The sequence below is a fragment of the Perna viridis genome, chromosome 5 (assembly GCF_037379345.1).
Source record: "Perna viridis isolate PV_CMFRI_1.1 ecotype Kerala chromosome 5, ASM3737934v1, whole genome shotgun sequence".
Taxonomy (NCBI): domain Eukaryota; kingdom Metazoa; phylum Mollusca; class Bivalvia; order Mytilida; family Mytilidae; genus Perna; species Perna viridis.
Window position 1 is genome coordinate 48,396,542 of NC_142449.1, and position 22,477 is coordinate 48,419,018.

A 22,477-nucleotide genomic window follows, 5' to 3' on the forward strand; every position below is an offset into this window, starting at 1 on the left:
GAAAAGCTTTAAAAATGGACCCATCAAAACATCTTGATGAGAAAGACTGGCCACTTTTGAATTTTCTCTTTTGAAACGAGATATTGCGAGATTTCATACCGCCAAATTTGAATCGAAAAGTGGATCAATGTTTACAAAAATTTGAACATCCACTCCTTACAACCTACGATGGATCCGTACACAGAGGTAATTACTTATTAGTAAGATACGAACAACATAGATTTCAAGTTGAAATATAAAGATATATTCTCTGTTATTTATTTTGTTGATAATCCGATGTCAATTGTTTCTTTGATTTAGAATTGAAACAACAACACATAGTTGATAAAAAAACGTGTTAATCCTAAAAACCTGATTCTCCTTATTGCATTCTACATTATTTCGTTTTGTCGGTTGATTCAAGTTTTGTTTTTTATAAATTTGAGTTCATCATTTGTCAATATGACTAAAAATTTGAATTTTGAATAATTTCTGAACACGCCCCTTTGGCTTTGGCTTTGTGTCGTGACTGTAGTCTGACTACACAATCTTCTTCTTTTTGTTGTGTACAAAACCACCACCTGGTGGTATCCTTGTACTGGTTGGTGACAATATAAAAAAGTGCTGGAAGTACCCAAGGTTAAATCCATATTTACAGTGCAGCTAAAAACGAGGATGTGTTGTTTATATCAGACTGGTGGATTGCAACTCACTCTTGAACGATTCCAAGGAGTTGCAGGCTATCACTTGTTGAGGAAGTTGGTTTCAGATTCTGATTGAGTCGGGAAAGAATGACTGTAACAGGAGGATCTGGCATATGGCACCAAGAATCTCTGGTAGCATCTAACATTCACTGCAGCTGGTGTGAGATATGTAGCTGGGATGTCTACCCAGTTGTTGACAATCCTGAACATCATAACAGCCTTGGCTTGGGCTTGTCCAACTCAGGTTGTTAAGCGTGGTGGTAACACTGCTTGTCGTTATGTACTCACCATATACAAATCTAGTGGACCTGCGATATACCATCTCAATACGGCAGATGTTCTTTGCTGTATGAGGGTCCCATATTCCATGGTTGGTCGCACCAATGTAGTGTAGCACAGCTCCTTGGTCTTCTTAGGGCAGGCATACAGGTTTCTTTGAAGGAATGCATGGGTGGAGTTTGCCTTTTTGGTGACTTGATCTATGTGTCCATTTCAATTCATCTGATGATGGATATTCAGACCTAAATACTTTGCTGTTTCTACCACTTCTAGCTGATGGCCATGGATGGTGTATGGTTCTTTCAGTGGTTTTCTCTTTGTTGTTACACGTAGAATTTGGCAATTCTGGGGATGGAATTCCATAAGCCAATCCTTTTCCCATTGCTGTAGTGCATCCAGATCTTCTTGGAGTTTACTTGCATCTGCTTGCGTTGACACCGTACTGTATAGTGCACAGTCGTCTGCAAACAATCTGACTTCAGAATGGCTGACATACTCCGGCATGTCGTTAATAAATAGAAGAAACAGGAAGGGACCCAAGATGCCCTGTGGCACTCTTGAGGATACTGGTGCTGTTTTCGAGGAACAACCATCTAGGACAACTTTCTGTTTTCTATAATGGATGAAGTGTCTAATTCATTCACATGTTGTACCATTGATACCATAGTGTTGAAGTTTATATAGAAGTCTCTCATGGGATACCTTATCAAAGGCTTTTGAAAAGTCCAAAAGGATTACATGTACATCTGTTTAGCTCTGACTTTCGATGTTTCTGACTAGATCTTGGATGGTACAGATCAACTGAGTCTCACAGGATCTTCGTTTCCTAAAATCATACAGGGCGTTGGTTAGTATTTGGTGATCTTCACAGTGTGTCATGATGTTGCTGCACACAATGTGCTCCATGAGTTTACATGCTACTGAAGTTAAGGAGACTGGGCGATAATTTGCTGCACTATTCTTCATGCCTTTGTTCTTGTAGATGGATGCCACATCTGCCTTTTTCCATTCAGTTGGCAGGATGCCTTGAAGAATGTTGTAAATACTGGAGAGATCTCCTCTTTTTATATTTCATATGGCCTCAGATCTGTGTACCATATATGAATGTTGGGTTATTTTGATACTGCAGAACACCACACTTTATTAACATTTTCCAGTTAAGGCTTACACTGTAGAACTGTGTATTAGCCATACATGTACATGTAGCTCTTTATGGTGTTCTTGCTATAATTCTTTAAACATTCTTTGACTGTGGAACTGCTCGGGTAGCTCTTTATTGTCCTTTGCTATTTTTGATTTTAAGCTAGGATTCTGCAACTATTTCTGGTTAAAATCAACTAATTATGCATCATTGCTTCACCAAATTATTCTGTTGTCAGAAAGCCTTTTTAACATTCTATATTCATCTTTTACAGATCTGATATCAAGTCAGACATACCTATACTCTTCTTCACATAATACCCTTACTATCAAATTTTAAATAAAAAATAGAATTACTAGTTTATTGCCACCTATGGATGTTTAAACTATTTTGAAAGACTGGCTAAATCTTATCATAAAACAGTGTTCCCTAAAATTGGAATTTTTCAAATCTGATGACATTTAATTCCAGCAACCTAATCTTTACAAGATGATGTACATACTTGGCCAAAACCACAATTTACCATCTTGTTTTTTTCAAAATTCATTCTTACCTAAAGTTTGTTTCTTTTTGAATTTGTGATAAATGATATTTTTTTGTCAACACAGAACTTTGCAAATAGTTGTTTGAGGTCAAAATTTATGTTGATTTGACTGGTTGTAAATCCCTTACTACAGTTGCATATTCTAGTTTTGGTCTAGCTGGTGTGGTAGTACAGTCGACTCCACTTAATCGCATATCACTTTATTGCATATTTCGGTTATTAGCATAATTTTCTCCTGCACAAAACCATTTCCTATTATTCTATTAGGGAAAAAATCGCTTATTTGCATAGGCCTTGCAGGTGCATTTCGGTTTATTGCATAGAGAATTTTGCCTCATCGAGGTAAAGACAGGGTTTCCCAAATTCTATTTTAAGCCTTCGGGTCATAAATATGTCAATCATATTTATTGTTGTAAAAACTAGGTTATCATCAATCAGGAGGTGTTAATAATGGATTAAAAACATAATGGACATAAAAGACAATTTAAATGATTTCTAATTGCATTAAAATAAACAAGCACCTAGGTCAACAATGACTTCTGAGACATGCCAAACATCACCTTATGATGCGGCTTTGGGTTCGGCTTGGGATATTTTTTGTCCCTATTTAAATTCTTCCGACTACAAATGATTATCAATGTAAATTTAATTTTCTTAAATGAGCTGAACAGTTTTTAGTGAGCTTGGGTTACTAGGCATAAATATCAACCGAAAATTAAAAGTCCTCATTCATTCAGTACAATGTCTAATGAAATTTAACTACCCTAAGGTGCCCCATACTATCCACACTTCATAGGAATATATTGAGGTCAATGACACGTATAATACACAATTATCAGTGTACAATGGTGATTGAACAGAGGAATAAAAACGCACAGACCATTTCAAAGCCCAGAAACTGCAAACATTGATGAATATTATACTGAATCCTGTCTGAAATATGAAATATGGGATTTTCTTTCATAGAAAGGTCAGGAAATTACTTGTCTATATATAGATGAGAAACGCGTGGTTTTACTTATAAATACACACAACGTAAAGAAGGTCAACAAACAAGATAAACACAATATATATTATTATTTATTGATAAAAGAACAATACAATGTGAAGGTCTATAACAATTAAATACCAGATCAGAAATGCTGAACAGTGATATCCCTGGTTGATCCACAGTATCGTCGTCTTACCTGAACTCACACTTCGGTAAAATCGTAATTTCGGTTATAAGAATAGCCCGGTTATTTGCATAATTTTTACTGGCAAATAGGCTATGCAATTAAGCGGAATCTACTGTAGTACATTTTGTTCATGTACTTGTGTATGTAGTTGCTTTGGTGTTTCATAAAGATTGCATGTACATTTGTAGTTATTTAAATAATTTTTGTGCAAAATTGTAATTAGGTACATCAGTTTGGTTTATAGCTTATGGTCATATATGAATTGACAATCAGATGTCATTTCTTCTGCAAGTAACAATTCTATAAACTCATGTCCAAAGGGTAGTTACAGAGTGTATACAGTCAAATGACAGCAATTATATTTTGATTATAGCAACTTCTAGAAAGGACTAGACAAAGGAGGGAAATGTTGAACCAGAAAATGGGGAAAACTCCAGAAGTTACCCCAAGGAAAAGATTTCTCCAAGACAATACATCTGAAAATGTTCAAACAGAACCCAAAGGTTTAGTGAAAGAAGGTATGCCTTATTTTAAGCTTTGTAGTAAGAAAACAGTATGTCCTATGGCAGATTTAAGTAAACTAAATCTGAGCTAGTAGAAATTTTGTGGAAAGTTTTTGAAATTTATGGTTCAGACTAGTACATAAAGCTTAAATGATTTTTCAAAGACTAAACCTTTGTAATTTTTTAATGAAACTAATATACTTTTAGGTGTTAATTTTTGTATTTTATTATGTAATTAACATTATTCCGAATGTATATGAAAGCAGTAATTAATCATAAATTACAAAAACAATATCTGTTTAAGTTTTACAACTTTGGACAGTTTTGATATGAAAAATAAACAGATATACAAAATAATGTACATATATATATATATGCAACTTTTTTTTTAAATGACTCACATTTCCTATACATTTAGCCTCTCCTGGCAAGAGACAGTGTTTAAGAGAAGAAGAACTGAGAGCCAAACCAGACACCCCTGCAATAAAAGGAGTTAGATCCAGAATGCAACAGATAGCACAGCAAAGAGTTGATTGGTCTTCTGGAGGTACTATCATATTATACTTAAACTTTACATTATTTGTTATGACTGGTGGAATTTAGTGAGAACCCTGAAATTTTGTAGATTTTACATATATAAAGTCATTAATAGAAAATATGAAAAGAAATCTTGCATTAACGAGAACAGACAAACAATTAACCAATTTCTTCCATTTCACCAAACTTAGATCAAGGAACAATTGATGAATCAGTGTTTTTCATTATTGGTACATCACCTTTATTCTTTCATCCTGATTTTCTTTTTATTAGAAGAATCTTTTGTCTGTTTCAGAAGGAACAGATTCTGATACAGTTTGTCCTAAACCAGCACCACGACAGTCTATCCAAGAACCTCCACAACCTATGGAAGAGGAAGCACCAAAACCACAGGGTGGCAGACGTGGACGGCTGGCTAACCTGGCCGCCACAATCAACAACTGGGAGGATGATTTGAGTCATCCTGCTATACCGTACGTACTTAGGTCTATTCCATAAAAAAGTTTGTCCTGGGGCTGAACACTCTATATTCAGGGGTACCTCCAGCACATTAAAACTAATGAGCAATACATTTGTCTTCATAAGGAAACTTCAGACCCCCACCAACACATTAATAAATCACCTGTGTCACCCTAAGTAAGGTGAAGTAAAGTAGCAGTCAAAAACTTCTAGGTGCTGTTTATTGTAGATTTGAAAAAGGAAACTATTAATGATGGTAGAAAAAATGAACTGTTCATCAGAAATAAGTTAATAATCTAATCTAATTAGTATCTTCATGATAAAATCCTTGCAGTCCAAAAAAAAATTGTAAGTGTAAAATAAGTACTAACGTATGACATCATAATAGATCAAAGTATTGTGATGTTATAATTTACAACTCATTTTACACTTATGATTATTTTGTGAAATTGACCACTGTATTTTTCAAAACCAGATCTGGCCACTTCTGTACAAAGGGACATATGGGAACATGGTTAGAATCAGTATAGAAATTAACGTTTTTGTCTATTTACATGTATAAAAACATATGAAAACAGTTGTTTTCAAAATTTATATTAACACTGATTTTCATTTTCATATTTTTCATGCATTAATTTGTCTTAAACATGTTTTTCATATGTTTTACAAAACATGAAAAACATGTTGCAATTTCTCCTGTATGAAAGTGAAGATTTTTGTAGACCCATGTTAATAGTTAAAGGAAATACCTTGCAGTTGTCAATCTCATGGTTTTGAATTTGTAACAGCAGAGAAAAAGTTTTACTAATTTTTACTATTGCACCAGTCTAAATGTTACATGGATCGGGCCAACATCCATATTTACTATGTTTATCTATACTTTGTATCATAGCAACATTTTACTGTTCCACAGAAGTAACAAAGACACTGAGCAGAAGAGACCAAAGTGGCAACCTCCCAAGAAGGATGAAAATATTCAGATACACCTGCCAACAACACACGTTCAAACTTCCAAATGGCAGACTAAAGAACCTGCTCCAGAATCACCAACTAAGAAGACTGGCAGTATACCAGTGGCTCCTCCTGCACCAGCTTGTCCCTCCCCAAAGAAATATGCTGCCCCTCCCCCTCCCACTGGATCACCAATCAAAAGTAAAGCATCAATTGTTTTGATGGAACCTCAAAGTTCAGACGTCAAACCTAAGCATCAAGTGAAGAAACTGGCTGACAAGGAACCTGTCAAGGCCTCTACTTCTGCAAAGAGAAATAATACAACTGCTGGTGAGACTTTCATGTCTTCAGTATCAAAGGTTGAACAGCCAGTAAAACAGATGGCCACAACTGTAGGATCACAGCCAAGTGGGAACAGGGAACCTGAGAGTGATGATCCTGCTGCTAAACCAGTTTCATCCAGAATGGCATCATGGCAACAGAGAATTAACAGTGCAATTCCTCCAAAGGAAGAGGAGCCCACAGCTTATTCTGTCAATGCTCGTATGTCTGCTTGGGAAACTATGACATCTTCTAATCAGGTTTCAAACATTAAAAAGGTTGACCCAGGAAGCTCTCCTTCAAAGTCTCCATGCAGACAAGGTCCTATACAATCCTCCATTAAAGGCAAAACTGTGACACCTAGTAAAGTGGTCAAAGAGAGTATTATGGAAAAGGCTAGTAAGATCCAACATAACATAGCTACCCCTGTCAGTAACCAGACTCCAGGAAAACTTCAACCGGCCCCTTCACCCTCCAATGCTAAGATTGGCAGTGCCACTAAAATGATTCATCAAAAACTATTTGACCAGGCAGCACACAGTAAAACAGCTGATATTGCTGATCAGATGAGAAAAGAGAGAATGGCTGAACTCAGTACTTTACAGAATAGATGGCACAATGGAGTGTTGAAAGAAGACAAACCTCAGGTTTGTGGTTGTTGGTGGCATGTGGTTTCAAATAATTTGAAGCCTGTTTGAAGCATTATTTTTAAGAAATCAGTCTTCAATTTGAATTTTTTTTTATGCTGATGAACCATTATGAATCTGAATGAGCACACTGTGCTTTTTCTTCAGTTGTTTTTGAATCTGAATGAGCACACTGTGTTTTTTCTTCAGTTGTTTTTGAATCAGAATGAGATCCTATTTAAAACACCCTATGCCCCTTTAAAATTCTTGATTCATGAATACATGTTGTGATTCCTCTTTTCAAAATTCCTAAAGAAAAAAACTTGGACATACATGTACTTGATTATAATAGATAGTGTCGATTCTTTGTAAAAGGAACATATTTTTAGTGTTTAGGATAGTCCAAACTTAACTCTAAGAAGAAAACTGTTTATTGATAGATTGTGTATCATCAGTGTATGTTAGTGCTTATCATATTGTATTTCACTATGAATTAAACTCTTCCATGTGTTCTTTACAGGCCAATGCACCAGCTCCTGGAGACAAGAGAGAAGAAATAAGAGCCAAAGCAAGAGAAGGTATAATCTAAAAGAAATGTAAAAATGTATGAATTATGGGGAGTGGAAAACACTGGGAGGGAAACACTTCATCTAATAATCATCATGTTTGTGTTTTCTTTACAATAATGGAATGTAAGGTTGGTGGTTTTTACATTTTCTGGTATCCTATATTTTTTCAAGCTCATTTAGTTACTGAGCTTTTAAGTAGCTCTCCAGCTAAGAATGATGCAAATAGTGATACATGGTTGAAAAGCCTACATATTTTTAATTTTGATATTCTGTTTAAAATGCTTAAGTAAACAGAAAATACATGTGGCTCTTCATGGAACCCTTGTTCATAAGAGACAAAAATTACATAGAATGCACTGTAGAATTTAAAATTAAGGGAGTAAACTCTGTAAATGACACTAAAATACAATTGAAACTATTGGATTTTTTAATATGAATTAACTCTTAAGAGCAGACAGATTGGAATGAATAATTACACATTTCATCATAAAGACCTATAAAGCGCAACGTAAGGCCAAAAAAAAATGTCTTTTTAGGGTTACATTCCTCTCAAGAGGATTTTCATTTAATTTTTTTTTTTCATTTTATTTTTTCTCGACTAAAGTTGAGCCTATATTTGTAAAATTGCATCATGTTTAAGTCATGAAAGTGTTTGGTTTTAAGTAGAAAGTTTAATTTTTAACATACACACCTATTAATCTTGTCTTTTATTACAATAGGCTTATTTTTTGTAGGAATTTTGAACAAATTATGAATACACTGTATTTACGCTTCGATTTACGTGATATAAATAAGTCTATTCAAAGGCTATTATGATCTGAATTTTAACGTTCTTTTGGTTTTACAGGAAATGATCAGTATTATACCGGAAATTGGCGTCAATTACCGATTTTGTCAATTTTGAAGAAAAAATGTATTAGAGTCTGGAGAAAAAATTAGGGTTGCTCAGGAAACCCGAAACAGACATTTTTTTTGTTTGCCTAATAACAAAATTAAAAATGTGTAGCCTATTTTGGGGTATAACATTTTACAGAATTTGCATGATTCTTACCAAGACTGTTACTTATTGCTGGTTCCATGTAATCACAAAAGCAGTATAGGTCTTGTAGAGACAGAACTTAATGTCACCAATCTACACTTCACCATACAACTACTTATTATTGCTTTAATACACAAGTATTAATCCTGTCTAGTACACGTAGAATTGATGTCCCTAGATAAAAGCATGTACATTTATTTAAATTCATGTTGAACCTGTTTATGATGAAATATGGTTTTCTTGTAACTATAGATAACTGTGAAGCTATCTTGAAAATATTGCGCAAAAACTAAAAAATATTTTTTTAGGTGAATCTTGTGTTTTTTGTATCCATTTCCTTATCTTTAGATTTTGACAAGAAATTAGCATCTGTTGGATTTGAAATGACTGATGAAAAGGCAAGCTATGACTTCAGAAATGGAAAAGACAAATCTGAGTCTCCAGCTGAGGAGAGTTCAAAGAAAGGCACAGCACCAGTAGTTGATAAGCCACCACCTGTACCACCAGTACCTCCTCAACCTAATCCATCACAATATAAAACCAATGGCAAACAATCTGGCAAACCTGGAACAAGTCTTTATAGGCTTATTTCTCAGAAGAGAACAGAAAAACCTAATGTCAGAACAAACTCAGCTGGTTCTGACAATGGAAAAAAGGTTAAGTTTGAGGACAGTTTTGACAGTACAGAGGATGATGACTTGTATATTAAAAAGTCTTCCTCAAGTACTGAAGATGAAACTGATCTGGGTGAAAATTACCCCACTACTGATGACATGGACACCCAAGATGATTCTTTTGATACTTGCAATAGTGAGTTCTCAACCGATACAGATGTCCCTCCACAGAAACATGAACCTCAGGTTACATCTAAGGTCCATCACTTAATGGAAGAGGATACTGATGGTGATGATTGTAGTCTTAGTGCTTTTGTCCCTGCCTCTGTTAGGAGAGAGAGCATTCTTCCTCAGGCCCCTCCCCAAAGTGCCACACCACAGAAAATCGAGAGTAACACTAAACCCACCAAACATGTGGTTGCCCCTGTGCCATCGGCTGTGAGGCATCAGAGTACAACCAACTTGAGGAGGTATGTAGAAGAGGACACCTCTAGTATGGCTAGTTCAACAAGCAGTTTAAATAGTGAGACTAGTTCTAATCAAAGCTCTCTCAACGAGACAACAGAGGATGAGATTAATGAAGGAGAAATTGATGACTTCCTGGATGAGGCTTTGAGTGACACCGAACATGAGCCTGAAGTAAAACCTCATGTGACACCTGTAAGTTGTACTGCTAACAAAATAATCATGTACATTGACCAAGTCATGGCCAACTGAGTCAGAATGAAGCTAATGTCTGGCAAAATTTTATTGAGTCAGGCAGATAATTTCACATTATCTTGTTTAACATATAGCGTATGCCAATTGGTCAGGCAGATTAAACATCTATTTCACCTAGTCTGTACTGAACTTTTTTTGTACCTACTAGGTAGATTTTAAAGCTTTTATCTTTTCAGTCTTATTTCATGATCTGCATTTTAATATACATGTAAATGGCCATAGAAAATAGAAATCTCTCTGCAAAAGATGTAAAAAGATTACTTTTTATAAAACTTGACCCATCTGAGTTTTTTTGTTAATTTAAATAGCATACATGATTTTCTTCCACTTTAAAATGAATTCTGCTTTTTTTAATCTAGATTTTTGACATATGATTCCCTCTGATTTTGTCAATTTCTTATGTTTTGTTGGGTTTGTAAAATCATTCTAAAATAGGCTCCTTGAGGCTTCTTAAAAAAGGAAAATATTTGCAATCAAAGCTTTGTTTTATTTGATTGGCCTTATTTTCTGACAGAGGAAGAGAAGAAGTCATATGATTGCTACTAGTGGTGCTTTTGATTCTAATGGAGATGAACACAGTTTGGTTTACAGTGTTAGTATGTACAGAAACCAAAAGTAAGTTATACAACTGGTTAAGCACCCTAGCTGTACAAGTAAGGATTGTATTCTGATCCTCCTTCTTGGGTGTTAGTCTGCAACACTCTTAGTTTCCAGATAACATCTCTGCTTGAAGAAATCTATATAATTTAGAACAATATTGTGAACCATTAAATATCAAAGTTTAATTTTTGTATATAGTAATGACCTTTTTGACAGGGTTACAGTGATCATTTCCTTCATTCAGTGCTAAGCATAATTTAAATCCGTGGAAGCTCTTTCACCTGACTGTTTAGTACCATAACTTAACTGTATACTGTGGTAGCTTTTCTGACAAAATAATTAGGCATGTTTTTAAATTTGTCAGATTTCTCTTCAACCACACAGTGTGTTTTATTTTTCCCTTTCTATCATTTAGGGATGGTCCAACTTCACCAGATAGGAAAATTGTGAGGAATCGTCAGTTTCAGGATAACATTCAGGAGGAAGAGATTGAGATGCCTACTCATTTACCACCTGATGTAGAGAGAAAATCTGTTCGAGAAAGAATTAGTGTAAGATATGGTTTCCATTTCACAATGATTTCTATCTAATGAAGTTTGTAAAAAGGATATAGTAACTAAACTGTCAATTGTAACACTTTTGTGAAAACTAAAGAAACATTCTTAAATTGATTTAAACTTTAGTTGGTACATGATAAGTCTTTAGGGAAAATTTATAACCTTATTAATTCATAAAAAAAACAGAGTTGAATTCGACATAATCAGGATATGCCTTACATTGCTTGGTCTGTATAATTTAGATTTATATATTTCTTGATTGTATAAGTTTTCAAACTTACATGCACACATAAGTACAAGCAGTAAGATTCAGATGAATATTTTTTAACTACCAAGCATAAATTATGAGTGAGGAAAATGGAATAAGCATGTGTTCTATACACTGTGAAAATATTATTGTTCATGGGGTACCAATTTTTATGGGTAAGCCAAACCACGAAATATGGTTTCCTATGAAAAGGAGATTCCCAATGATGTTTTATACTGAAAACCTAAAAACCATAAATTCAAGAATCCACAAACTTGTGTTTCTTCCCTAATCCATGAATTAGAGAACTTTCACAGTATTAGCTGTATGTTTCATATCATTTTAAATTCTAGGAATTACAAGAATTGGTAAGCCAGGAACAGAGTGTTATAATGCAGACCAGTAATGCCTTAAACCAGTGTTGCCTTGGTAATTCACATTTTGCTGGCTCTGCTGAACAAGTGGAGTGTAATAGGCTGTTGTTGCTGGCATGTAAGTATTGGAGATAAACATTTTAACCACTGAACAAAGATATTAGACACAGAAAAAAAACATTGGCCATTCTTTTAAGTACCAGTCCATACAAAATTAAGACACTGCCCATATTAAAGTGATTCATGGTGAAAAAAAATGCACCGAACAATCAAAGAACAGTCTTTTCAATATACATATGCTATATTTTTTTCATAACAGCTGTCCTTTCCATATTCAGATCTGTACTTTTGAGGAAATCATACATTTATCTCCCACTTAAATCAACCAAATCAAACAATCAAGAACGATAACTCTGGTAAAGTGCTAATTTCATGTACAATCTTTATTTAATCTCAAAAGCATATGAAAATCTTTGACTGGTTATGTGGTCTGTAACTGATTTTGAAAAAGAGATAAAAGTGAATTCGGTGGGTTTTTGACATACATGAATCACCTCCTGACTGATTTTTATAAAGACCACTGCTTACTTGATTAAAGAGCCTTAGTAAAGTCTGCATTATTTTTACATGGTACAACTATTGAGTGATGGTGTGGTTTGTTTTCTTCTTTTCTATTTTGAAAGAATTATCCCATTGATTTCACTATAAGGCAAGTATCAGCAGAAAATTGGAGTACATGATTTACACAATGTAGACAACAGAATAAAATACAATTTCACATTAAACCTGAAAAAAAGAAAGCAGGACAGCACACAAAAACTAAATTTAATGCATTAATTTTTTTCTTATATCTTTTCTTTTTTTGAATTACATAAAACTCTATGAAGAAGATACTGTATGAATTTTCATGCTGTAGTATACAGTTAATATTTTATCCATATTTTTATCATTTCGTTTCAGGTCAGAGACGACAGGCCTACCTAACAGAGGTACAGAGATTGAAGGAGACAGGACAATTAGATCCACCTGGTCATGGTACAAAAGGATCTCTCACAATTAGTGATATCAGACTGCCACTGAAGAAAGAGTTTGTAACTAAGATTGGAACAACTCAAGGTACAGGTTAATTATGATTTTTATAAAAAACAAAGATATAGAATATTTTACTGCACCCAGTGTAAAACAGCATTTTCACACTTGAAATAATTAATTTCTCATTTTGAAATGTGATGTTTGCCCAGGTTTAGATAGAAAATTAAAGAGAATGTAGATTTGTTGTTTACTTTTGATGTTGATATCACCTTTAATATAAAGTTTTATGATTCAATAAGATACTGAACTTCAGTGTTTATTTTCTGACACTAAAATTTGTAATTATGTAAGATTATTCCCTAGTCAGATATTGTACCATGACTGGAATGTTTATTGTTATAATTTTTCACTTACAGTTTCTTGTAATTGACTACTATACCTTATAATGAATGAATACAATTACTTCATAACATGATATATATATTTTTTTGCAGATACAACAGTTCATTACTTCTTAGTCCTAATTAGAAACAATGCCCAGATAATAACTACCCAGATGTTGTCAACACATGATCCTATGATGAGAGGAAGTCTAGATTTCCCTAACCTCATCAAAATACATGGTATCACTGGCAGCTTTAAACTGGTCTTGGAGATCTATAGTATGGTAGGATAAGATTTTATTCCCTACTGTGAAAGTACTGTTGTTTGTTGGATACCAATTTTTCGATTTTTCGTGGGTAGGCCAAGCCACGAAATTTGATTCCCAACAAAAAGGAGATATCCATTGATGTGTATACTGAAAACCACAAATTCAAGAATCCATGAATTTGCATTTCTTCCCTAATCCATAAAAATTGGTATCCATGAATTCAAGTACTTTCACAGTATTTTAGGGGAAGTATATGGCGATCATGGTGTCAGTTTTTTCTTTACAGTTTGCTTTGTTTATCACTACCTATCACAACTACACGATATTTTAATAATATAGGCATGTCAAACTGAAGGGTTGATTTCAGACTGAAGAGACATCAACTTTTGTTAAATGGTTTTTTACCATAATATATGCAGTAATGACTTTTTTCTGCCTTTTAGCAGAATTCCACTACCAGATTTTACTGTTGTGATTCTTTTTTTACTGTATATTAACTTCAAATTTTGCCTATTTCCACTTTCTTTCTACCACGTAAAATCATCCCTGATATAATTTCAGGGGTAGGGATATTCTTAAATGAGCTTTTCGTCAGTATTTCTTTTGATTTACAGTTTGAATTATGAATTGTGTCTTAATCAGAGCATTGTTATTATTTGATTCACAGACTACAGACCTATTGATGTTAAAGACATTACAATGAAACAAGTTATTCCAAATAACCCAGTTTGTTCAATCAGAAACCCCCTATCAGGAGGCTTTTTACTTATCAAATAAAATTATGTTTATTTAACTTGCAAGATATACTGTCATTATATTATGTATATGAATTAACAGTTAGATATGTAGGTAATCTTGAAGATTTCTTTTTGTAGTCCGTTTCAAGAGAGTCAGTAGGAAAAGACAAAAAGAAGAAAACTCCAAAAAAATCTACTATTAAAGGCTCACATATGACAAGTAAGTATAATACAGACAAAACAAATTATCTGAATGTATTATTGTTTTGGCTTAAGACCATTCAAAGTTAATTTCTTGGTTCTTTTGCTTCTCTCAAGAAAACCACTGTGGGGTATTTGTTTTGGTTTTTTCATTGGCCCAAGAAAGTGATGATGATGATTTTTGTGTTATTCATCCAGAAAAACATGAGGGAAATGTTATTTTATTATTGATATGATGATAAAAATTAGGATGACATAATCAGCAGAGATGAGGGAGGGAAAATCAAGAAATCATTCTTAGTTTGTCTTTGGTGTAACTAATTACAATACAGTTCTGGACTCTTCCATTAAAACATATATGTACTTGGGACCACATTGGATTTTGTCTTTTCTCTTGTCTGTTGTGAAGATAGTATATGAGCTTTAATACACATTGCATTAGTTAAATTACTCCATAAAATCTCCTTATGTGTAATGTTATAGTGTATAAAATCTCCTTATGTGTAATGTTATAGTGTATTTGCATTGTGTCTTGTATCTAGCCTGTGGAAACTGGAAACAAATATAATATGAGTTAGGCACAGCCTACAAGTGAGAATCATACATTTTTTGTCATTGATAAAAGGGACAAAAGCTGAAAGGGCCTAGATTAGATAGGTAAACAGTTGTCCAGTAAAATATAATTAAGCGTACTTGGTCAAGATACTGTAAATATTTTTTTTTTCTACATTTATGATCTGAATATTTTAAATCAATTTAAAGGCTACATTTACTTTGAATTCTCTTCCCTGACACATTTGTGCTGACCTGTCTGATACCTATTCTGGTTGGCCTGGCATGTGATGCTCAGTATAATATTGAGAACAACAACTTGTCAATGAAATTTTGTATTTAACCCTGATTTTGAGAAATTATATGATGCTATTTTCTTTGGAATCGTAAGGTCCTGACATTTTTGTTGAGGGATTATTAAAGTGAAAATTGGGAAGTCTATTAATAGTAATAACATTCACTTTGATTTTAGAGAAATCGTGTTTGTGTTGTAAAGTTGGATGTAATTGTTTAAAAACTTGTGGTGAGTCTGTTTTGATGTGCTGTGACACTATGATTTTACATTGCAGTGCTGTGTGTTGTCGATATTGGATATTTTTTGGGAACTTTTGTTCACATTGCTGTGATTTAATTTGCACTTGTCAGTTTTTATATGCAAGTCTAAGGCAGGACGTATTATGGTATACCATTGTCTGTCCGTCGTCAAAACTTCAGACAATTACTCAAAAACACTTTCACCAACTTTTATGAAACTTTGGTGCATTGTTCATATCTATTGACGTAAGCTCCCTTTTGATTTTTATAAATTTCAGATTTATCGTTTCTGTGTTATGAATTTTTATACTTGAAAATTTTAAAAGGGAGATTTTCAAGTTTTTCGCACAATAACTCAAACACTTTCACTAACTATGATGAAACTTTGGTGAATTGTTCATATCCATTGAAGTAAGCTCCCTTCTGATTTTTATAAATGTATAAGCCTTAATAAATATAAAGGGTACTTGGTATCCTTGTCAGAAAAGTGTTTTGAACAATTTAGAAATGTATGGGTGAAAAATAAAGACAATAAACTTAGTTAAACTTGAGGTAGCCTTGATAGTGCCAAATTTTTTGTGCATTTTTGTTTACTTTTTTTTTTTTGGGGGGGGGGGGGGGGTATTTGACAGGGCTCATTGTATGTCCAGTTGGTCATATAACTTCATTAAAAGCATAAGAACATGTTAAAAGGGCAACAGGCATATCATGCACTTGAAGCACAGCTCTTTATTGACCTTTGTATCATGTACAATATAGATACACATATACTTTTTCATTATTTTATGTTAATATTGAGTTATTATCAGGGATAATTTTTTTCCACTTTTTAGTGGAATTCTGCTATTTCAAATCTGGATTTTACTGCTATGATTCTTTTATTACTGTATATTTACTTCTGATTTTGCTTTGTTTGTAGACTTTGTAAAATCATCCCAGTATTATATGTTTTTTTAATCTTTATGGCTTAATTAAACTTAAAAAAAAAGTTTGACGGCTCTGCTTTTTGCCTACCTAACACTACTGTATTTCTGCATAGTGGTTTATCATATTCTACTGTGTATAACATATACCCACTCTTGGCCAAAGAAAAAATATATTCTGTATAACCTGCAGAAGAGAGCTGAGATGGTTCCTCTGAGGGGACAATTTAGAGGTGAACAAGTGTGCTCTCATTCTGAGAAATGCAATACCCTTTCTTTTTAAACCATTTAAATGACACAGTTTCCACATGTTCAATTTATAATATAAGTTGGTAGTTTTCTTCATGATAAAAAACATAGAAATTGTTCAAATCAGAACATGTATGTAAAAATGTTTCACAATCCATTTCAGTGCCAAGTCCAGGTGGATCAACAGCTGTCAGAACAACCAGTTTTACTCTCATAACAACATTACCTATATCAATGAAATCATTGGACAAAGGTAGCTTCACATTAGAAAGGGTAAGATTCATATAAGATTTTTCACCATTTATAAATTGCTCGTATTACCTTGAATACCATAATTTTCTATCGCATTCTATACATCATCTTTTTACTGGCGTAATATGGTATACTGCTGCTCATCACTCCTTCCATGAATATATTTTATTATAACTGAAAAACAATGTGTGGGATTTCAGTGATACTTGATTATATCATAAATTTAGATTAGGATATAACTTTTTTTGTATATGCTTTATAAGTGTTTGTTTAAACCCTATACTGTTTACCTTATATGGCATACCCTATATCACACCCCTGGACCTACATCACATACCCTATTTCGCACCCCTTCACAGAACATACTTGAAGTATGGTTTAAATATATGATATAATGAATATGACATGTTAAAATCTGTATCACATGCTGTATCAGCCCTCGACATATATCACCCTGTGGGCCTTGGGGTGATATGGGAGTCTTGGGTTGATACAGCATGTGATACATATTTTGACGTTATATTCAGTATATATTTGTCTCCATAGAAGGAAGTTCCCTTTGTTTCTCTTTTTGTTGCATTTAGGCAAAAATAATGGGAACAGGCTATCATGTGTTTAGGAACTTTCTTTTCATCGAGATGGGACTGTTTTCCTCTATGGAAGAATTCGCCACTATTTTTTTAAGTGGGCTTCTTACGCCTAAGGAAAATGTCCAAGAGCCATTAAAAATTTTTTTTCTGACAAGTGAAATTTTTACAAAAATTTGTATGCCCTCTACCATATAAAACCCTTGGAACAGCAATTTCACAGCATGTCTTTGTGTGATAATAAATGATAGTTTTGTTTAATTACAGATACCATATTTATCTTGTCTACATGGAACAATTTACATGAGACTGAAATGTTTGATGGAGCAGAATGTTGAAGAAAGAGGATTTCTGGTAATATACATTGTACATTTTCTTATAATAATTTTCTTCAATAATAGTTGGAAATGAGTATTAATATGGAGGACAAAATTTGGGTTTTAAAAGTTTATTTCAGACAACACAAACTGTTACCTGCGTTACATTCTAGACCCAGTTGTCTGCTGGATGTAAGTAATATCTAGTAGATAGATATTTTGTCTAGTGGATAAAGTTTTGAAACAGTTGTACCCTTGAATTCATTAATTAATAATTTCAGTTTTATAAGAATAAGTTAATGTAACCAATATCATTATAATATCTGTTCTTCACTTGTTTTAGACAATGTTTGAGGATGTTAGTGGGCTTGGTGCTTGGCATAGAAGATGGTGTGTTCTGACAGGCAATAAATTGTGTTTCTGGAAATATCCTGATGATGAACAGAAAAAGGTGAGGCCTCTTGTTGTATGAGAGTATTGTACACTGTATGTATGCTATATCAATAATAAATGAACTATATTTTCTTTTTTTTTTCAACGAAAAATAAGAAAATTATTTTTTTCTAATTTATATCATTATACATATTTGGAACCTTGTTTTTTATTTCAAGTACTTTAAATTTTGAAATGTATTGGATGCTTATATCATTGCTAAATTTGCGAGATCACAATAATTGGAACTACTGTATAATTATTAAATTTTAAACATTTTTCTCGAAATCCGAAAATTTAACATATAATTTTTTGGCTTAATTTATGCATAGATTTCCGACTACAGTATTTCCTTCGCATGAAAATGGAAAGACTAACAATGTATTACATCATAACTTAGGGCTTCGAAGGCATTTTTGTTTGGTAATGTCTAGAATTGTATTATTTCTGTAAAATTTAAGGATCCAATTGGATACTTTGACTTGAAAAGATGTATCACAGAAAAAGTTGGATTAATACCAAGAGATGTTTGTGCTAGACCAAACACATTTGAGATGGTCACCGTACGACAGCCTAGGCGAGGAGAGTCAGATACTCTAATCACAAAGACTTATAATACTATGACAACAACAAGGTATGGATAAATATCTTAGGCCATTCAATTCTGATTAGTGTGATATTTCACAAATACCAATGTCAATGAAGGAGGACAGTTTTGTTTTTTGTTTTTTTTTGAAATCATGTTTCATTATAAAATTACCAGTTTTAACCATTGTGACCCTGTCTTTATGGAATATTAAGCGCTATTATGGCTGCTTCTTTTATATGTTAGCCATATGAAAATGTCTAAGATTTTGAAATCTTACAGCATGGTTTCCTTCAAGTGTCAATTTCACAAAATGTTGTAAGCGTAAAGTTGATCATAAGTAATGACGTCACAACAGAAAATAGCATTGTGACGTCATATAGCCAATATGTTTGATTTGTTCAAGACCATTTCATCTAAAAACAATATCGATTTCTTGCGGGACATCGGTTTATTTAATAAAATTTAAATTTGATACCTTCCTTGATTTTTCAATATTTTAAATGTTTTATCAAAGTTATGTTTCTATCTCTATTTTATGTCTTAGGTTTACCTTTTACGTACCTTTTTATATGTAAATAGCTTTTTGTTTTAATTTCATTATTTTATGAAGAGACTTTGATCTTGCTTTCAATATTTTCCTTACATTAAATGTTCTTGGCGTGATATGGCCCTGGTCGCCGAAACGGCATTAAAAAACAACAATCAATCAATCGTGACGTCATATCTTACAATCAATTTCACGCTTTTGACTGTTTTTGAAAATTTTGCCAATAGCCACTTTCCAGTTGTACTTTGTGAAGATGTTCCTTATCCTATGAATTATTGATGACAGAGAGGCTATATTCACCAACACATAAATACCATTCCATAGAGTGCAGGGCACCTTTAAAAACTTCCCATTAAATATATTTTTCCCTCTGTTTCAGACATATGCTATCAGCTGACACAAAAGAAGAAAGAATAAACTGGTGCAACAAAATCAACAGAGCATTAGCCAACATGAGAACATGGCACTCTGATGCAATGCGACCAGTCAGACTCCCTGCAACCACCAACACTTGAGCATCAAATCAAATGTTAAAAGGAAAAGTTTGAAGGGAATCGATCCCTAGAATAGTGCCAAACTGGTCTTTCAGTGACCAGACTGTGTAGTAGTTCTAACAGTAGCTGTCATTGTGATATATATTTTCATTATCTGTATATGGTGCATATATATTTATATTCTTAGATCTGCCATAATAATCAGCTGTTAGGTAAATATTGGTTTAAGGTTTGCTTTTTCTGTTTAAGATGAAAATTGAAATAGGCTGGACCAATTATCAATAGAAATCTAGTTAAAAGTGTAAACAGATTGGTTTTTGTTTTCTAATTTTGAAGAAAAAAATATTTGGTTTGACAAAAATATAGATTTACATGTCAATGAAAAACAGAATCAGGATTTCAATTCATTTTAAAACTGTCTATCTCTTTGATATTTTATTGTGTACAGTTATACATTATCTTAACAGTTTTAAGTGTGAATTTTTAATATTTTAATTTCTTTGTCATAATAAATGTTTTGTATGTCTTTGTTAATTATATAGTTTGTTTCATTGTTATAACTTTCTTTTTTCTCAAGGGGGGAATGAAATGGCTAAAGTTAAACATGTTTTCTCGGTGGAAACCACTAAATACAAAACAATAATCTCTACATCATAATGTATCTAAGTTTCTTCTTATATCATTCTCAGCAACAACTTTAAAAGCAAGAAACAGGAAGATTTTAGTCATTTTATTAGCCCTTCTTCCTCAATAATTTATTTGTGCTATCTTCACTTCCTATACTCTCTCACTGTCTTAAATCTTTCCTACTTGTCTGTCTTTCACTTGTTTTACATGCTTGAAATATATAACTGCACACAAATTGTAGACATTACATAGTGGATATTATGAACTTTGCTTCAGAGGATGATTTTTTTAATCAAGGAAGAGGATACATATGTGTGTGTGTTAATGAGTTGAATAGGGATAATAAGATCAAATATCTGACTGTGTCTATTCTGAAAGTGAAATGTGTAATAAATCATAAAAGTGAAAAAAAAAGATTAATAAAATATTTTGAGTAGTTCTATTGTTTGTTTGTTTCAAGTCCATGTCCTCCAGCAGTGTTCAGACAGGATTTTTTCCGCTTTGTCAAATTCAGATTTTACCATTACTACAACATTATTACTTCCAATTTTGCAAATTTCCGCTTTGTTGACCTCGTGAAATCATTCCTGAGTGTTCTAGCTTTGATAGGAAAATAGAGGGCTCACAAATTTAATGTGTTAACCCTTGTCATACTGTGCCCGGACTTATTAGGGATTGGCCCTGTTTCCAATTTTTTGGTTTTGGCTGTGTTAATCTTAGGACACCTCACTTTGTTTCCATCAGCAAGCAGCGTGACTGTGCTTTCTGAGGCTATTTGATGTAGAGTTCGTAAAAAAATAATGACTGGACAGCTGAAAAAAGAGGCCATGAGTTTCCGCTGTCCAAAAAAGTGAGATTTTTTTTTTAGGGAGTAGGGTTCATTTCTTGGCCCCTCGCCAGAGCAGAATTAATCTTTAGTGATTTATTCTTTCTGGAATCAAAATAAGAATGATGTCTCTCACCACACTTTCTTTGTTGAATTTAGGCCAAAAATTGAGAAAAAAAAATTTTGACTCGAGTGACCCATTAGGGAACTTGTAACCTCCCACTTGTGACCGTAACGAACATTATTTGGCATCAGTGGCCTCACAGTATACAAGCAGTTGGATGAATGTGCTTTTGTTCCTGTTGAACCCCACATGTTGCAAAAAAAAGGATAAAAATTACCATTTTCAAGTAAAGACCCATTTTTGCACATTGGCCCACCACCTCCTCACCCCATGCACACTCATCTTTAACTTTCATATAACAATCAGCATTGTGCAACTAATTTGCATAAGTTTGCAAAATATTGAAATCTAGACATTTTCAGAATGATTAAGCATGACAAGAGTTAAGTGTTAGACGTACTGCAGTTAAATATTTATCAATTTGTTTTAATGAACCTAGTATTTATTGCACTTGAAGGAAGAAAAAGAGGTTGTGTTCATTTCATATAGAGATGGCTTTGGTGACACTGTTTATCAAAATTTCATCAGGACACTGAAATTATGCAGTGCAACTACTGGTACATTTTTACGTAAAAAGGACATTGTTAGTTTTTTGCTGCTTGTGTTCTCATTTGTCTTGTACATTTGTGTTGCCTAAGACTAAAGAATAATCTGAAATTTTATAAAAAAAAATTTTTTCTCGCATCCAACGAAAGTGACGGAAGGCAAGACTTGGTCGTTAGTGTCCATGATATGTTTCTGATTAGGTCAATTGTATTTAGTATGCAGTTGCATAAGCATCACTACATCACTGATTCCATTGAAGTTTCATGTATATGCAGTCACAGTCTATTAGATCTCGAAATTTTTTTTAGGTTTTC

At 33.3% G+C, this 22,477-nt stretch overlaps 1 protein-coding gene across 2 annotated transcripts; it reads left to right on the forward strand.

Annotated features, from left to right (window-relative positions):
* Positions 1 to 76: 76 nt before the first annotated feature.
* Positions 77 to 21,103, forward strand: LOC148618043 (uncharacterized). 2 transcript variants are annotated; one of them, XM_088585884.1, is made up of 18 exons: positions 77 to 186; positions 4,199 to 4,343; positions 4,747 to 4,875; positions 5,161 to 5,338; positions 6,238 to 7,243; positions 7,743 to 7,800; positions 9,179 to 10,104; positions 10,679 to 10,779; positions 11,180 to 11,315; positions 11,922 to 12,060; positions 12,903 to 13,058; positions 13,469 to 13,641; positions 14,502 to 14,583; positions 16,986 to 17,095; positions 17,929 to 18,015; positions 18,322 to 18,429; positions 18,872 to 19,044; positions 19,926 to 21,103. In XM_088585884.1, exons 1-18 carry the CDS (start codon positions 169 to 171, stop codon positions 20,059 to 20,061), a joined length of 3,861 nt encoding a protein of 1,286 aa, XP_088442010.1. In that variant the 5' UTR covers positions 77 to 168; the 3' UTR covers positions 20,062 to 21,103. The 2 variants fall into 2 exon arrangements, with proteins under 2 accessions (XP_088442010.1, XP_088442009.1); XM_088585883.1 differs by lacking the exon at positions 77 to 186 and adding an exon at positions 3,573 to 3,617.
* Positions 21,104 to 22,477: the final 1,374 nt, after the last annotated feature.